Source organism: Mauremys reevesii, linkage group 3 (assembly GCF_016161935.1).
Source record: "Mauremys reevesii isolate NIE-2019 linkage group 3, ASM1616193v1, whole genome shotgun sequence".
In the NCBI taxonomy this organism is placed as follows: domain Eukaryota; kingdom Metazoa; phylum Chordata; order Testudines; family Geoemydidae; genus Mauremys; species Mauremys reevesii.
In genome coordinates, this window is record NC_052625.1 from 102837801 (window position 1) to 102856277 (window position 18477).

The 18477-nt window shown below is 44.0% G+C and overlaps 1 protein-coding gene across 6 annotated transcripts in view; it reads right to left on the minus strand.

Annotated features, from left to right (window-relative positions):
• UTRN (utrophin) overlaps nucleotides 1–18477 on the minus strand; it is a 576172-nt gene that overhangs the window by 390227 nt on the left and 167468 nt on the right. For all 6 annotated transcript variants that reach the window (XM_039528635.1, XM_039528634.1, XM_039528636.1 and 3 more), the window contains 4 exons: nucleotides 14925–15070; nucleotides 12531–12731; nucleotides 5586–5699; nucleotides 4524–4679 (listed from right to left, as the gene is read on the minus strand). In XM_039528635.1, coding sequence (XP_039384569.1) covers nucleotides 4524–4679; nucleotides 5586–5699; nucleotides 12531–12731; nucleotides 14925–15070 — 617 coding nt within the window. The remainder of the gene's footprint in view (nucleotides 1–4523; nucleotides 4680–5585; nucleotides 5700–12530; nucleotides 12732–14924; nucleotides 15071–18477) is intronic.

Consider the following 18477-nt stretch of genomic DNA (forward strand, 5'->3'; position numbering starts at 1 on the left):
TTACTATTGTGCATGGTAGACTTTTACTTTGCATAAGAAAGACAACAGAGTTTTACTTTGCATAAGAATGACCAACAGAGTTTTACTTTGCATAAGAATGACCTCGCTTAACAGCCACGTGTTGCAGGCCTCAGAGGAAAACCATACAGGGTCTTCTCACTGGCGGGAGATGCCGCATAACGCTCATCTTTTCTGCTTTGCACATTGCCTCCAGCAGGAGAGCACAGCTAAGCACTATCTGATAAGCAGTCTGTACTGTAAGGCTTACCAGGACTTTGTGCAAGAGGATGCAGCTGTCTCTTGCGCTATCCAGTGCAATCGCGCCGCCAATGAGAGCGTATTCAAATCTCGGACTAGTTCCGAGATCTCCTGAGACTTGGTTCCCTGTTTGGTCTTCTTAACTGAGAATGACTAGACTGTGTTTACTGTTGGCAAACATGTATTTGTTCAAGGAAATCACCTACTTTTTCGCATCACACAGCTTGGCTCCTTCACGGACTGCCCGCCATCCCCTGCAGAGGCTGGCTCAGATTAGACGCCGAAAGAAAAAGACAAGGGACGACATGTTCCAGGAACTGATGGCCAGCTCCAGAGCGAGGCGGCAGAGCAGAGACAGTCGAGGAGAGCCTGTGTCAGCAGCATCGCACACATGGAACGGGAGGATAGGTGGCGGCAGGAAGACCAGCAGGCGACTCAAACGCTGCTTGGTCTCATGAGGAGCAAGCGGACACGCTCCGGCGCCTTGTAGATGTTCTGCAAGACCACAGGCAGGAGGAGAGCCCCTGCAGTGCATCTGCAACCGCCCTCCAACGCCAAGAAGTCCTGTCCCCCTCACCCAAAGTGACAAGAAGGAGGCGGTAGGGGCCGTGAGAACTGTCACTGCACGCAGCAGAGCGCTAATGTACAAGACACCTCTCGCTGTAAATTTGTAGAAGTTCTTCCCTTACAGGATCACCCAGTCCCAAATCCAAGTTTCAACCCCCACTGTGTATAACATTATTAAAAGCGGTTTGCTGTTACTCTCTGTTTCTCGTGTCAGAAGACTTTGTGGGGATTTTTAATTACAGTGCATAGCCCACATTACCAGGGTACAGACTTGGGGCAGGGTCAACTGCAGGGCACACACAGACTGCAGTCACTAGGCACCAGGGACAGTGTGTGTGGTGTATGCTGCCCGGGTCTTTCCTTGATGTGTAGGGTCCTGGTGCCTGACATCCCGAATGTAAAGGCAGGCTTCCCTTCACATGCATTTGGACCGTAGTCACGATCCTCCCGGTGCCCCGAGCCCCAAAGAGACCTCATCCAGGGGCAGATACTCACCCTTCCCCACACCCCTCACCTTCCAACGCCCAAACCCACAGCCGTCATGGTAACCCCTATCCAAGGACGGCACCTTCCTGCAAACCCACCCATCAGTGCACACCTTAACCAGCACAGAATGCGTCCATGTTTCAACGAAGAAACAGAAATGCAAAGTCAACGAAAGATTTATTATTAATTACTAAAACATGTCCTTAGTTTTAAAACGTCCTTGGGAAGTGGGGAAAACTTGGTTTATGATCAGGCTCTCTTAAAATCAAGTGGACAGTCACAGGTTACCCTGCTCTGCGAGGCAAAGCCTCCCTGATGCATATCGCTTCCCGCTGGGATATTCTCTCAGCACGGGTGTCTGGCTGATCATAAACAGCAGCCAGGCGATTTGCCTCAACCTCCCAAGCGGCCAAAAGGTCTCGCCCTTGCTCTCACAGAGATTGTGGAGCACACAGCAAGCAGCAATAACTACGGGGATATTCTTCTCGCTGATGTCCGAGCGAGTCAGTAAGGTCCGCCATCTCCCTTGAGACGTCGCACACTCCACCACCATTCTGCACTTGCTCAGCCGGTAGTTGAAGAGTTCCTTTTCAGTGTCCAAGGCGCCTGTATAGGGCTTCATGAGCCAGGGCATTAGCGGGTAGGCCGGGTCCCGAGGATCACTGTAGGCATCTGCACATCCCCAACCGTTATTTTGTGGTCCGGGAAGAAAGTGCCTGCCTGGGCGTCTAAACAGACCAGAGTTCCTGAACACATGAACCTTGCCCGCCCACCCAACGTTGATGTTGGTAAACGTCCCCTATGGTCCACCACAGCTTGCAGCACCATTGAAAAGTAGCCCTTTCGGTTAATGTACTCGCTGGCCTGGTGGGCTGGTGCCAGGATAGGGATGTGAGTCCCATCTATAGCCCCACCGCAGTTTGGGAATCCCATCGCGAAGCCATCTATGATGACCTGGACATTTCCGACAGTCACTACCTTTGAGAGCAGTTGCTCAACGATTGCGTGGGCTACTTGAATGACAGCAATCCCACGGTAGATTTGCCCACGCCAAAGTGGTTCGCTACTGACCGGTAGCTGTCTGGCGTGGCAAGTTTCCAGAGGGCTATGGCCACTCGCTTCTGCACAGTCAGGGCTGCTCGCATCCTTGTGTCCTGGCGCCTCAGGGCAGGGGACAGCAAGTCACACAGTTCAAGGAAAGTGTCCTTACGCATCCTGAAGTTTCGCAGCCACTCTGTGTCATCCCAGACCTGCAGCACTATGCGGTCCCACCAGTCTGTGCTTGTTTCCGGGCCCAGAATCGCCGTTCCACACCATGAACTTGACCCATTGCCACCATGATCTCCACTGCCCGGTGTACCCTGCTTTGTGAGAGGTCTGCGCCACTCTCCTCACCGTGCTGCGGAGCCTGGTTTCTCAGCATCTGACTGTGGAAGAGGTGGGCGATAACGTGCGAGGAGTTGACAACGGCCATAAGTGCAGCGATGATCGCAGCGGGCTCCATGCTCGCAGTGCTGTGGCGTCCGCTGTAACCGACCAGACAAGGGCGCGAACAGATTTCCGCTTTCAAGGAAGAGAGGGAGGCGGGATTGACGGTTCAATGGCGACACATTTTTCCCCAGCATGCATTGGAAATCCCTAATTCAATGGGCAGCGGGAGTGCGGGAACTGTGGGATAGCTTCCCACAGTGCACCGCTTCCAAAGTCGCTGGCCCGTGAATGTGGACTCAAGTTCGAATTTGTGTATTTAGTATGGATACACAAATTCGAATTATTAAGGTCGAATCCACAAATTCGACTTAAGTAGATTCGAAATAGTCCTGTAGTGTAGACAAGCCCTTAGGGGGACATTATAACACAAAAGAATGCTACTATTTTCCTTTTAGGATAAAATTTTAAATTTGGGCTTGTCAATCGCAAACCTCTTCCCTTTTGTAAGCCACTTTCCAGACATGCCTGAGATAACACTTCCTAATATGGTTTTCCACTCAATACAGTTGAACGCCAATGGACCAGTTTGAACAATGCACTAAACTAAAAATCAACCAAAATTTAAATTAACTGGATCTTTGATCATTTATTGTAAAATGAAATACTGATTTGACAAAGTACTATATTATATATATATAAAACTATATTTCCTGTGACAGAGTGCTGGGAATCAGCAACTTAACCAGCAGTCTGGTCACTGTTTAGCCAGTTAGGCCCTGGGCAGGGCCTGATTAAGAAGAGGAGTTTTGATTATTAGTTCAGATTGGGGTTGTGAAGCTAATGAGCCCATTAACAAGGAGACTGTATAAAAGAACACAGGAAGGAAATGCAGGTGACAGAAGGAAACAGACAGACAAAACTAGCAGGACCTGACAAAAGGCAGTTCTCTGGGAGGAGAAACTTCCCACACACACACACGCTTTGAAACGAGTAGTAGTAAAGCTACATAATATTGTAAACATTGTGACTGCACTAGTATGTAAAAGCTGGTGGAGTGACACACTGTAAATAAACTACATGGTGGTATCTACAGAAAGGAAGGTCTCTGTGCAGTCTGTGCAAAACAAAAAGAGGACAAGAGCAATGGGACCCTGTCACATACCTGTTTCTTCCATTTATTCTCATTAAAAAGGATCTCAATATATTACTTTTAAAATGTAAACTAAGGGTCATCTATCTCCCAGAGCCACAAATGCAACTCCAAATGAAGTCAATAGGAGGGTGTTCTAAGACTTCTGACAATAGAGCATGTGTGCTGCAGGCTGTTCTGCTCAATAGAACCAAAAAGGCACATCACAAGATGTAAAAATGTGACTTAAACATACTTAATAAAATAAAACACATGCGCTGGTAAAAGAACTATTCTTGATCAGTCATCTTTTCTTTTGATTTACCATTGTATCAACAACTTTTTGAAATTATAAGCATTTAAAAATTAGAAACAGACATTTCCCTCAAAAAGTACAGTGCCAAAGTAAAGCATTAATTCCTTGAACAAGCCCATCATACCATTTTTTCCTAGCAGGCTACAATATCTTAAAACTACAAATTTCCTTTTTAAACAGATTTTATAAATGGGATATTACATCTAAAGGCTTGACTATTCTATTGTTACACTACTACCCGTCTAGCCCATTAACACTATAGAGTGAAAAAGGAATTAACTATTACAGTACCAGATAAGATAAAACAAGTAAGTAGTAATGCTATCAGTTACTGACCTGTTTGCTCAGTTTCTCCCATTGTGCCTGGCAGTCTAATAGCCTAGATTTTATCCAGGTATCAACTCCTACAACAGGCTGGCTTCTTAAAGTGGACTCTACTTCTTTCATCTCTTTCAAAGACAGCTCAGTCTTTTCCATTTCATTAACAAACATCTAAACATGTATCAGAGAAAGAACGTGTTAATCTCTATTATGAGAGTACACTAATTATGCGTTCATTTTTGTAAGACATCTGTATGATATGCATTCTTGTCACTTTAAATTTTCCCAAATACATTTGTATTAAAGGCAATTAGACACCAAGATCAATATCAATCCTATCCATATATCAGTCAGCAGAGTGTGTACCAAATCAATGTGCCTAAGGCATAATAGACACAACATAACTATAGCCCACCTGACTCAATCATGACATCATTCAAATTAATATTCCAAAAATGCCAACTGCCTGTATCATCCCCTTGGAATGCCATGGGTTTGAAGAGGATGCACAAGTGTTTTGGACATTTCCAAATTTCCAGCAAGCAGGGAAAGTCACACAAACTGACTACATATCAGGGTTTATTCACATGCTCTCAGCCAAAATTCATAACCATTGAGGGATAACATTACAAGCCATTGGTTGGGAAGAAAGGTTGAGTGATTTCAGAACTGGGGAATTGGGAGATTTGAATGTGATTCTTGACTCTGAGCAGGACTTCCTTTATTACCAAGGGAAGTCACTTTTTCCTCTGCCCCAGTTCCCTCATCCATAAAATGTAGGAAACACTTACCCATCTATCATGGCAGCTGTGAAGCTAAATTATACTAGAAATTTGTAAGCATGCTAGGAGATTTGGAAGAAGCTCTCTGAAGTGTAATGTATTATTAGGGTCAAATGGATTGAAGGGCTAATTGAAAAATACTACCTGGACAAAAAAAGATGAAGACAAAGGGAAAGAATATTTTGGCATGCTTTACTGTATGTAGCGTCACACACTCTGTTTAATAATAGCAGCAAAATAATAAAGATGAGAAAAACCACTATTGCAGAAGATTCCTTATATCAGCAGAACTCACTGTGCATTGGTCAAGCTGTCTTTGAAGCCCTTCAGAATCTCCCTGGATAGCCTGTTCTTTCATTAAGAAGTCCTTCACACCATCCATCCACTTCTGAATGATTTTTGAATCAGCCTGAATTGAACACAGTAATTCCATGATGAACAGCCAATAACTACAGCATTTCAACAACTATCAGCAACAAGGGAGGGCAATTTTAAAAGCTGCTAGCATGGCTTCAATTTCTGTTCTGTTTGAGAGATTTGTTTCCAACCCTCAGACTTGTATGAATGATTGTAAAGTATTACATGCACGTAACAGAACTTCTAAATACAGGCTGTACTCTTCCTGGCCACTAAACAGGTGCACGGAGAGGGGGGTGAGTATAAGGTTAAGGAGTTTCTGCCCACACCCTACTATAAAGGCCTCTGTGAAGACCAGGCACAACTATAGGCCACTTTTTAGACAGGAGTGCAGGGACTGCCCCCACCATATTCCCCAGGAATGCACTATGCCCAAGGAGGTGGAGACACGAATCGTTTCCCTCCCCATTGCACTGCACTGACACAGGTAGGAAGGGTGCACACTGTATCTCTTTAAATGGTGCAGTAGCAAGGATGCTCCTCCTCCATGTCTGCTGGGGACCACTGGGAGGCATTTTGCCTTTCTGAGGAACACAGATGTGCAGAAAATGCCATACTTGATCACAACAATGATCCACTAAATCTAATAGCTTGACAGTGGCCATTACCAGATATAGGGAAGTCTCTTAACTCTTATCAGTTAGCTTATGCCCTGAAGAATGAAGATATGTATCCCTGCTAACAAAAAAGTTTTATCCTGTCTAATGTAATTGTGGATGTGTAATATTGTTATTTAAGCCTAATATTTTAAAACCCCTGCTATACTCTCTGTTTCGATTATATTTGGGATAAAGAGGTCCTTGGGTTAGCTACACTTCGCAGGAAAAAAGTCTTCATTTTCTCATTCTTCAATTTATTGTCCTTCAGTTTCACTTTATGCTGACGCAACCATCCCAATACAGAGCCGTGCCTTAAAAGCTACAATTGAGCCTTATAAAGTATATATTCCATACTGCATTCCAAAGCTGAAGAAACATATACCTTACTTCATTGGAACCTGGTAACAATAATACTTTCAGGATCCAAATATTACACTGCCAATTTCTAAAAAAAATCTCTACATTGGAAGCCCATTAAAACGCTGCAGTACTTATTTTTGTCCCAAACCCACTATTGGAAAGATAGATTTATGGTTATATACTGTACATTTTTTTGTTCCTCCTCCAGCTTTTGTAATTTTCTGCAGCTGATTTGAAAACTGATTTCACAAACCAGTCTAAACAGACCATAGGAAGCTCCAACAGTGAAACAACAGTTCAGTGTGAAATATGTATTCATTAAGACGAAGATTTAACAATTTACTTAAGCATGTGCTCAACTTTAAGCACATAACTAGTCACACCAAATGCAATGGGATTATTCACATGCTTTAGAGTTAGGTATGTGCTTAAGTACCTTGCTTTCGGATGTTCTTATTCGAAAAAAACAGAACATTAAGACTGTTGGCAATGGTGCTGTAGACATGTTGGTCCCAGAATATAGAGATACAGTGGGTGAGATAGTGTCTTTGACTGGACCAGCTCCTGTCAGTGAGAGAGCCAGTCTTTTGAGCTTAAGTAGAGCTCTTCTTCAGGACTTGGAGATGTAGCTGTGATGCCGAGTACCGCTCTGACACCTGACAGGGAGCTCTGCGTGGGCTCTAAGGCTTGTGTTTCACCAACAGGAGTTGGTCCAATAGGAGATATTACTTCACCTACCCTTGTGTCTGAGACAGTTGAGATGAAATGTAATTAAGATGAAACCCCATGCTCTGGGTCCCTAAACCTCTGACTACCAGATGCTGCAACTAGATGACAGGGGATGGATCACTTGATAATTGCCCTGTTCCGTTCATTCCCTCTGAAGCATCTGGCACTGACCACTGTCAGAAGACAGGATACTGAGCTAGATGGACCATTGGTCTGACCCAGTATGGGTCTTATGTTCTAGGTTTAGTGAAGTAAATACTTACACATCATGCAGAGAGAGAGAGAGAGAATGAGAATGAGTCAGCCAAATGCATAAAGCAGGGGGGTGTTGTTGTTTTTTTAATTATACTCTAAATTTGGGATGAGCTCAATAATAGGACAATTTCCCAATTTCATCCCAACTGGAAACAAAGATTACATGTACTGAGTATCAACATGAGCCCCTATAAGAAGCATGTGCAATATTTCTTTGCAGTAGGTTAAAGAAAAATGAAAACAAGAGTATGCAAACAAGAGAACCAAATATTACAATATGGTGGAGGTATGATAATCTAGAAAAGAATTTGAGGAGGGGAGATACTTATCAGCATTCCTTTTAAAGCAACTCATGGGACAAAGACATATAATACAACATATATTAAAACTCGGGGCCAGATCATATCACTTATGTTCTCACATGTGGGGTGGTTCTCTCAATGCAGATATGAAGCATTTTGCACAAAACGGGAGCTCACACACTTATTTGGCACTGCCCCCACCCCTGCTGAGGGCCCCTCTGCTGTCCACTTTCCATGTGGAGAAAAGGAGTGGAGATGGTGAAGGCCGGGGGACATATATGGTAAGACCCTTAGAAGCCCCTTCAGAACTCTACCTAAAAAAACAGGACAAACTTGTCTGTATTCTTTCTCCCCGGTGAGTCCCTGCAAGGAGGAACCCAGGGGCAGCTGCAACCACAGAACAGGAGAGATCCCTGGCCATTCTGTTCCATTACTAGCTGTGTTGCCTGGGAGATATAAGAGGCCAGAGCCATTGCAGAAAGCTGAGGAGATCTGTCAGATTTTGGTTCCTTCATGACAGCGAGGCAAACCCTGCCATCCATGGACAAGATGCTGAGGAGGAATCCTTCTGGATATTTCTACACAAACTCCTTCCCACAGCTATCAATCCAGAGGCTGTGCGAGTGTGATGGTCTCTTTAGAGTGGGATCATTTGCCCAACAGTATTTTCCACAATATTTTCCACTAAAATTTGTAAAGCTGTGCACCATTTAACAAAACTGAACAAAATGAATATGATTCCTCTCTCATTTCCCAAAATGAAATCTAAAAACACATTTTAGTCCATGTGCCACTGATGACACACAGAATTCGCTTCCCACAATTAAGGGGAAATTCCATGGTCCCTTGTATCACAGTCCAGTGGACAGGGCACTGGACTGGAAGTCAGGATTTCTATAAGTGGCTCTGCCACTGACCTGCTGTAGGATTTTTGATAAATCACTTTGCTCTCTTTGTCTCTGTTGCCTAAATGTAAAATGGGGATAATGATATTTGGCAGGTGTAGATCTCAGAACTAAGTGTTCATATTACTGGAAAATGTACGTTTAAAAACATGAGAAAATTGATTAAAAACAAAACAAAAATCCTTACGTAAATGCAAACTAACTTCCTATGTGCGATCACATCTTCATCAGGGATCTCACTTGCTTCAACTCATGTTGCTTCCCATGTCTCTTGTCTACCCACTCATCTATCTGTTTTACTAAGTTTGGGTATGGCTGTAAAATATAATCAACCCATCCAGTTTGGTATCATGTCTCCAACAGTAGCCAGCAGCTGCTGAGTGGTATAGAATATCTATGCAAATACAACTAGTTTATAGATTAGATCCTCCCACCCCCTGCAATGCAAACTTCACTCTGATCTGCTCAGTCCTAACCATGAAGTTTTTGTTTCAATCTTCATCTTCAAACTATGATGGTTTTACAGCATCCCGGGATATCACCACCAATGTATGTACTAACAAAGCTCCTCAAAGGAAATAGGAAGCTACAAATATGCAGCTTTATGTAGGTTTGTTCATTTATTGATAGCTTTACAAAGCATTCAGGAAATGCTAGGAAAAACTATCGGAAAAAATTTCAATATATTAAAAAACACCCACATTTAAGCCCTTTGAAGTACGTCTCCTCAGGCACCACCACTGCAAATTTCAGAATACTTCAGTACGGTCTCCTCCTGTGGTTTTCTTAAGCTTTTCCCCTCCACTAAAACTATGTACTGGTATCTAGTTCCCCGCTGGGGAAAAAATTCTGTTCTTAGATCTGCACAGTAGAACTCAACTTCAGCATTCTGTTCTCCCTATGCCTCCGGAACACCTATTGACATCAGTGGAATATCAGTAGCCTTGACATCAAGGGGTGACCCAAACACACAGTGAAAGCAGTACACTAACATTGAGTACTACTGTGAAGATCAGAAAGGAGAATTTTGCCCTCAGCTTGTAGCTGCATCACATCTCTGAGATAATTCTGATACAATAACTGAGTACACTACCTTGTTCTCTTGCTCTCATGTATATGCAAAAGGGAGCATTTCCATTTTCAGTGCCCAATCCTGCACAGGATAAGCATGTTTAAGTGGGTGAAAACGGAGATTATTCAAATGACTGCAGTAAATGCTGAATTTGATGTGCAACTAGTTACAAGAAAGATATTGCAATGACAAGAAATTAGAGAGTTCTGAAAAGAACTGCAAAACTGAATCAGGAGCTGAGGCAATATTTAAAAAGTTAAGGATATATAGCTAAGCAAACTGAGAACTAAGAGGGAACCATTGTAAGTCTATTAGTATTTGGACGATGTGAACACATGGAAGAAGAGGAGTTATTTAGCATGATGAAGGGCAATACAACTAGGAAGAATGGGGTGAGATTAAGAAAGGACAACTGTAGGCTTAACATCAAGCTAAACCTCTTAAAAGAATAATCACCAAAGATTTTGGCTGAAATTCCATTACTTGGCATGTTTAAAACTAGCCATACTATTAACAGCCTCAACTTAGACAAATGTAGGTCTCCACTTGACGAGTTCTTAGTACCAGGGTTGGCCACCACCCAAGCACCCCCTTGTGCCCAGATGTGCCTCTGCAGTACTCCGCTCCTGTAGTCTCCTTCACCTGGGTCCTCAAAAATCAAGACAGCGCAAAAGAAATTAAAACATTCCTAGCCTGAGGTCCATTTTATTCAGTCCTCAGGTATACAAGGGCCCTTCAGGCCCCAACCCCAGTTCAGCATCTCTCTCCCCTCCATTACAGGGCTAACTCCTTTTTCCCAGAGCTGGGCACAGTTCAATGTCTCAGCAAGAGTCAAATCTCTCTCGCTACTGCAAGTTAGCTCCTCTGACTTGTGTATCCTGAGCATTCCCCAGCTAACTGCAGCCACTTGCTGCCATTTATAGGGAATTTCCTGATCCCGCTATGATGAAGCTCAACCTGTAATCAGCGCTGACTTAGCCAGAGGCTCAGCAGTCCCTGGAACGAAACACCCTATTACATCCTTGTCCAAATCAAAATTTATTTTTAAGCTTGTATGTGTTCTCCAAGTAAAATGTACATTCTACCCCCTGCCCCCACCCCAAAAGTAGTGGAATCAGAAGAGGAAAACTAAGACACCCCCACACACACTGGTTTCCCCTCTCCCCTTCCTCTGAATCTTATGCCCCCAAAAAATGAGGTTCAATAAGAAAATTTGCATGTATGTGGACTGTAAAAAACATATATTCTTCAAATGGAAGAGAATATAGAGATAATTCAAGGTATTCAAAGATGTTTAATGCATATAAAAAAATCTCCAAATAAGGCAGATTCTTGAAGTGGAAATATAATTCAGACAGCAGTTCAATTTGAGCATCTCCCTTGTCAGCAATTTTCTAGCTGAAAAACAGGGGTAAAGGAAACTTTATATTCAGAATCTGGAACTACCATAAATGGTCTAATGAGGGATAGATGAGTAGATCTCCCAGACACACATTTTTTACTTTCTAGATTTTAAAATAAAAAAGGAAGAGGAAGCCCAGAACTGAAATGTATTCAAAATGTCTGCTTAAGCACTACACTAATCACATTAGACACATCAATGACTTCATATTAACAGACAGGCTGTTTTTTAATCTGCTCTGATTGGCACACACTCTCCACTTCATAATTACAAATGATGGTTAGTACCATATTTTTTAAGCTACATTTTGAAATCAAGTTATAATGCACTGGATTTGCACGGTTTTGCCTCCCCATAAAGATAGCACAGATTAATAAACTGAGACTGGGATGGCAACCCAGAAGTTAATTTAAATCCCTTTTACACAATGAATCTGTGTGACACAGAGCAAGTAATCCCTCCCATTCTAAAGTGAGGATATTTCCTTTCCTGCCTCAGAGGGCTGTTGGTGAGGATTGTTTGTATAATATTTTTAAAAAGGATGAAGCACCATATACTGTAAATGCTAATTATTCTTAATAACCATTACCCACCTTCCTGACATTTCAAAGACTAGTTTTTGGAACTGGAAAACCATTCCTGTATATCACCCTCCTTTTTCCCTTACTCTTTGAAGGCACTGTGCCAATCCAGTATTACACTTAATACAAACTCAACTTCAAGGGACTCAGGTTCAGGACCAGAAATGTGATTCTTACTTTTCAGACGCAGAAAAGCAAAGCATTTAGAGCTGTATCCTGTAAGGTGCTTAACATCCCTGAGAGGTGCTGAATGCTTTCAGCTTCCACTGACATCAATGAGAGTTGAGGGCACTCAGCACCTAGCAGGAGTAAATTCCTAATGATACACTTGACCCTTGCCATTCCAGGAACAGAATGTAAAGGAGGAATTTTTTTTTTTAAAGTAAAAACAATTCTATCAGATGATCAAAAAGTACATCAGAGGTTTTAAAATGGAGAGACTCATGACAACACTACAGTATACTTCAGCATTCCCTGTAATAAGATTTTTATATTCTACTTAAATCTGTGGCCAATACATATTTAATGTCAAAGTCAAACATCAGCTGGATTCATGCTTGCACAGGAAGAAGAAAACGGACTCTTAACGGATATAAACCCAAATATTTTTCACTTTACCTCAAATATTCTCAGTTTAGAGACAATTTCCTCCAGTAGGTGAACATCTTTAGAAAACTTGTCCCATTGCTCACGTATACACTTGAACTCTTGCTTGTAGATCTTTGCTATATCAGAGGAACCATGTTTTTCCAAAGCTTTTGTTTCTGCAGCAAGTTTATCTATTGTGGGTTTCTGGTCTTCTATTGTTTCACAAACAGTCTGCAGGGAGAAAACAGAAAAAAAAATGTACATATGGGTAAGTACTTTTAGGGTTACCATATTTCAAGTTCCCAAATAGAGGACACCACCAGAAGGGGAGAGTTGTGGGGGGAAGAGGGGTACAGCAGCTGCCACGCTCTGGCCACCCAGCTCTGAAGGCAGCACCATTGCCAGCAGCAGTGGCAGAAGGGTGGCAGTACCAAATCACGGACACTTGGTCATATTTCAAAAATCGGCCCAGATGGAGACTGGAAAACCAAAACATGTCATTTCCAGGAAAACCCAGACATATGGTAACTCTAAATACTGTGGTATACACAGTATGTGCACACATGCAAATAGTCTACATTAAGACATTTGAAACAGAAAATGGAGCTAACTCTCCCTTCATCCTCAGTGTTCCATAAATTTTGCATATATCACATAAATCAAAGTACGTTACAGTAAGCACAATGGAAGCAATGGCTACCTTGGCTCTTAGTGCTGCTATACTAGCTGTAATATAGGAAGATTATAGTAATAACAATAGGCATCATGCATTTTTAAAGTTCTAAAGAATCACAGGGATAGGCCAAATACCTAATTTTCAAATATTAAATTACAAAGAAAACCCTCACATCCTTTGAGACAGAAATCTAAAATAAGAACCAAGATCACCACAGTTTTACTTAAATCAATCATTTTTGTTAGTGTTCTGAAGTTTGGTTTTTTAAAAGAACCCCACAAAAATACTAATATCTGTACCCATTGCTGACTTGTGATTATCTCTGTCTGATTACACATACTGTAATGGGGAAGTTTTCTCCTCTATGAACATTTTAACATTTTCAAATTCACCATGTAATTAGTGAGAAAAGAGACACAGGGAACTTATTTTGTGCTTCCTCATGACTGGGACTTGCTTATCAGTCTGTACAAACTGCAAAGTGTCCATCTGATAAGTCTTTTTTCAGGCAAATGTTTCTGGAAAAAAGATGCACTTTCTGTAAAGAGTCTGGTCACTGAGTGGTATAATGATACCAAACTCAATCCTAACACAAGGTCTATGCCACAGGCACTTATGGCTCTTTGTAAGTGTGAGGGAAGAGAGCAGACAGAATAAGGTTCCTCCTACTCAACATCACTCTGAAATCTTTGTTACCCTCCACTATAACTCTCACGTGTCTCATTCTTATACTATCATACATCTGCACAGTATGTCCCTTCAGGTCAATTCGTCACAGAGGTGGAGTGGAATTCTTAAACAGAAGTCCAGTCAGACAGATCCCCAGAGACTATTTAAAAAAAAAAAAGTCACATTCATGATTTCCAACAGCTCATGTATTAAAGGCTTCTGCCAACTTTAAACTACATAGCAGCATTAGAAGATCAAGCTATAGAATTCCTGCCATATCGTAATCGGCTGTCTATAAAGTAAAGCACTGATATCCTCACTTACTAGGACATTAACATCCCCAACTAACCCCCCTCAAAAAAAAAAAAAAAAAAAAAAAAAAAGGAAAAAAAATAACCAGTGATTAGTCTTCAGCAGAGTTCCTCCAGATTCATCCCCGCACTCCTACACTAACGCATAGAAAAAGGTTTCTCCATTACACAATGTGGTTACAAAAAGGAGTGAGGAGGGGAGAACAGTTAATTTGTGGGGATTTTTTTTTAATTTAACTATTTGGAGATATGTGTATATATTTAACTATTTGGAAATATGTGTGTGTGTGTGTATATACATACACACAGATAAATGAAGTGGGAGGTTCATACATTTATATAACAGCTTTTGACAAAGATATTTACTTACTATTGCACGTATATAAAGTGAAGTCTCACTTCTCTAGCTACAGATGTTTTAAAGCAATTTTCTCCATGGTACCAAAGGGCCAGTACTCCTTGCTTCTGAAAAGCAGCCTGAAAGGCAGGTCTTTCAATAGCTCACAGCTATACTTCTTCATGGTTTAGGATAAAAAAAGATACATCCCTTACTCAACTGAAATTCCAAGGTGATGCAAGGAAAAAGTTTAAATTATATCTCTGCATTTGGCTAGGGTACACCAAGCACCTCTACTCTCAGATAATCTGGCTAAAACATTGGGATATGGGATGGGGAAAAGCAGCTGCCAGCTGCATTAATGCTTCTTTTGGGTAAGTAAATTATCAAGACAGCCAAGTTTCTAGATGCAAAAGTGAAAATAAACTTACCTTTGTCTGCTGCAAGGCTCTCTCAACCTTACTCGGGTCACTCACAGCGCTCATGATAGATTGTACTTTACTCTCCAATTCATTCAATGTATCCTTCAGTCTCTTCAAAGTGTCCAAGTAATCCTGGCTAGGCTGGCATTCTAGCTCTGTTTTTGATAAAAAGGTTGCTATTTTTAAGAGGGAGGAAATGGGCACACAGTGCTTTTATTTCTAAAAGGAAGTAAGCTATATTTCATATATTTGAATGAATGCTAGAACACAAACTCCTGGAGCCATAATACTGAGTATCGTGCTAGCCAGTGATGAGCTCCCAAAATCCTAAAAACTGGTTCCCTACCGGGTCCTCGGCGACACTTTGGCAGCAGCGGTGATGGGGTCTTCACTCGCTCTGGGTTTTCGGCAGCATTTCGGCGGTGGGTCCTTCACCCACAGCAGGTGAAGGGCCTGCCTTCAAAGTGCCGCCGAAGACCCGGTAGGGAACCATGTGGTGAGTACAAGCCCCATGTGCCTACCCCCCACCCCCCCCATCCAACTCCAACCCACGCCCTGCTCCTGACTGCCACCCCTCAGGACCCAAAACCCATCAACACCCGCCCCCGCTCCTGTCCCCTGACCACCCTCTCTCGAGATCCCCCCCACCCTAACTGCCCCCCCGTTCCCCACCCCTTACCCAACTCGCCGCGCTCTCTGTCCCCCAACTGCCCTGACCCCATCCACCACCACCCCGACAGAACCCCGGAACTCCCACGCCTACCCAACACCCCCCCCCGTTCTCCATCCTGACTGCCCCCCCACACCTCTGCCCCATCTAACACCCCCCCCAGCTCCCTGCCCCCGGAACTCCCTGCCCCTTATCCAACCCCCCCAGCCCCTTAAGATGCCACTTACCCCACCCTTCCCCACTCTCCCGGAGCCTCAGCGCACCACATCCAGGAGCGGCCCTGGACAGCGCTGCAGCGGCATGGCTCCAGCGGGGCATGAGCTCCCGCCAGTCGGCCTGGAGCTCGCAGCCCCACCCCCTTACCACCGGCTCTGAGCGAGAGGAGCTCAGGCTCTGCTGGAGCCATGCTGCTTTAGCTCTATCCAGAGCCGCTCCTGGACGTGGCGCGCTGAGGCCCTGGGAGAGGGGGAAGGCGGGGGTAAGAAGCATGGTAAGGGGCGGGGGGAGTGGTTGTTGGCTAAGGGGCAGGGAACAGGGGTGTGTGGATGGAGCAGAGGTTCTAGGGGGGCTCTGAAGGGGGGGAAAGTCAGGAGGGTAGGCAGGGAGGAAGACAGAGGCGGGGCCCGGGGGGGAGCCTCAGAGATTCTCGTGGGGGCCCCTGCAGGACCTGGGGCAAGGGGCAAATTGCCCCACTTGCCCCCCCCGGGCGGCCCTGCCAACCCCTTCTCCCAGCCCCAGCCCAGCCCCCTTACCATGCCACTCAAAGCAGCAGGAGCTGCAGAGCTCAGCACACTATGGCTCTGCGAGGGCGGGAGGGAAGCAGGGGAGGGGCCGGGGGAGCCTCCCCAGCTGGGAGCTCAGGCAGGCTCGACAGGACGGTCCCATAGGCCAGATGTGGCCCGCGGACCAGAGTTTGTCCACCCGCCCGCCCCTTTAGCAATCGGTTCTACACCGGTTTATAAATTTAACCACCGGTTCTTGCGAACCAGCTCCAGCTCACCACTGGTGCTAGCAATACAGGCCAAAATATGCAAAGTGCTAGGACTTCATAGTGGTGGTGGTTTTTCTGTAGGTGTCGTTGCTGGTGTTTTTACATAATGAAGTATCAGAGGGGTAGCCGTGTCAGTGTGTGTCCACAAAAAGAACGAGGAGTCTGGTGACACCTTAAAGACTAACTGATTTATTGGGCATAAGCTTTCATGGGTGAAAAACCCACTTCTTCAGATGCATGGAAACATAATGAAAAAAATTTACATAATGAAGAATCAGTAGGGAGGAGGAGGCCTCTTTCTTGCTGCTGTTTTTAATTATAAGGCATCTTTAATATCTATAGCATACATTAGAGCCTTAAAAGGATAATAGGTAACATTACCAAAAATGCCTAAGTGACTCGAGTTGAAATCCCAGTTTTAAAAGTGACTTAGGCACTTAGTAGCCTGAGTCTCATTGAAAGCCAAAAAGACTTAAGACACTTTAAGACCCTTTTTGAACATGGAACTTAGTTCTGAAAAATTTAGCCTACATCTAATATTCCTGAAGTAATGACAGGGAGTGAATTCATTCTCGCAATACATTAAATGTTATTTGGAAACACTGAGGAGCAGCCTAAAACTAGGGACCTTGGGACCAATGAATCAGCAGGTTAGTATGTGTTGTGGACTGTTTGCACATCTTCATTTGTTTTTAGGCTTGGCAGAATTCTTTTTTATATAATTTTGATGGATAATATCAGTTATTTTAATCAATTTTTTTTTCAATTTTTATTGATTTAAATTTTCAGTTGTGGGAAATCAGGGGGCATCAGACCATTATTTAAAAGGACAGTAGATGCTGAGATTCAAAAAATAAAAGTTTTATAATGGTTAAAACATTATGTGGATAATTTGTATATCAAAATAAACAAAGTATATAGTCGTAAGTCAAACTCTAATAAGCTCTCAAAGTAGCATTTTTCTAAATTTCCCTGTCTCGAAATTTCAATCATCAAAGGAAATATTTTTTCATCAGTTTGTGTGTGAGGTGAAATCAACGTTTATTAACATTTACCGATAAAAATCTAATCCTTGCAAGCCTATTTATTTTTAATTAGGTTTCCTGCTTCTGACTTCTTTGGAATCTCAAAGGATTTGTTTGGCACATTAGTTTGTGAGATTCAGAAACTATCAACAAAATATTTAATTTAAAATCAGCACTGAACACGATGGTGGCTATCAAAATAGTACTGCAGTATGTGTATTCTCTGGCCTTGGATACATATGCAAATTCTTCACTGACACCACCAAAAATTAATCAAAAGGCTCACTTTCAACAATGGATTGTTAAAACTATCAGTGCCAGGGCCGCCCAAAGGATTCCGGGGGCCTGGGGTCTTCGGTGGCGGGGGGCCCGCGCTTCGGCGGTAATTCGGCAGCGGGGGGGCCCCTTCCGTTCCGGGACCCGCCGCCAAAGTGCCCCGAAGACCCATGGCAGGGGCCCCCTGCTGCCGAAGTGGGACCCACCGCCAAAATGCAGCCGGGTCTTTGGTGGTAATTCAGCGGTGGGAGCGCCCGCCGCGGGTCTTCAGGGCACTTCAGCGGCAGGTCCCAGAACAGAAGGGGCCCCCCGCCACCGAATTACCGCCGAAGACCCGGCTGCATTTCAGCGGCGGGTCCCACTTCGGTGGTAATTCGCCGGCGGGGGGTCCTTCCACCCCGGAGCGGAAGGACCCCCCGCCAGCAAAGACCGGGAGCGGAAGAAGCTCCGGGGGCCCGGGCCCCACAAGAGTTTTCCGGGCCCCCCAGAGCGAGTGAAGGATCCCGCTCCAGGGGCCCCGAAAAACTCTCGTGGGGGCCCCGGCGGGACCCGGGGCAAATTGCCCCTCTTGCCCCCCCCCCCCCCGGGTGGCCCTGATCA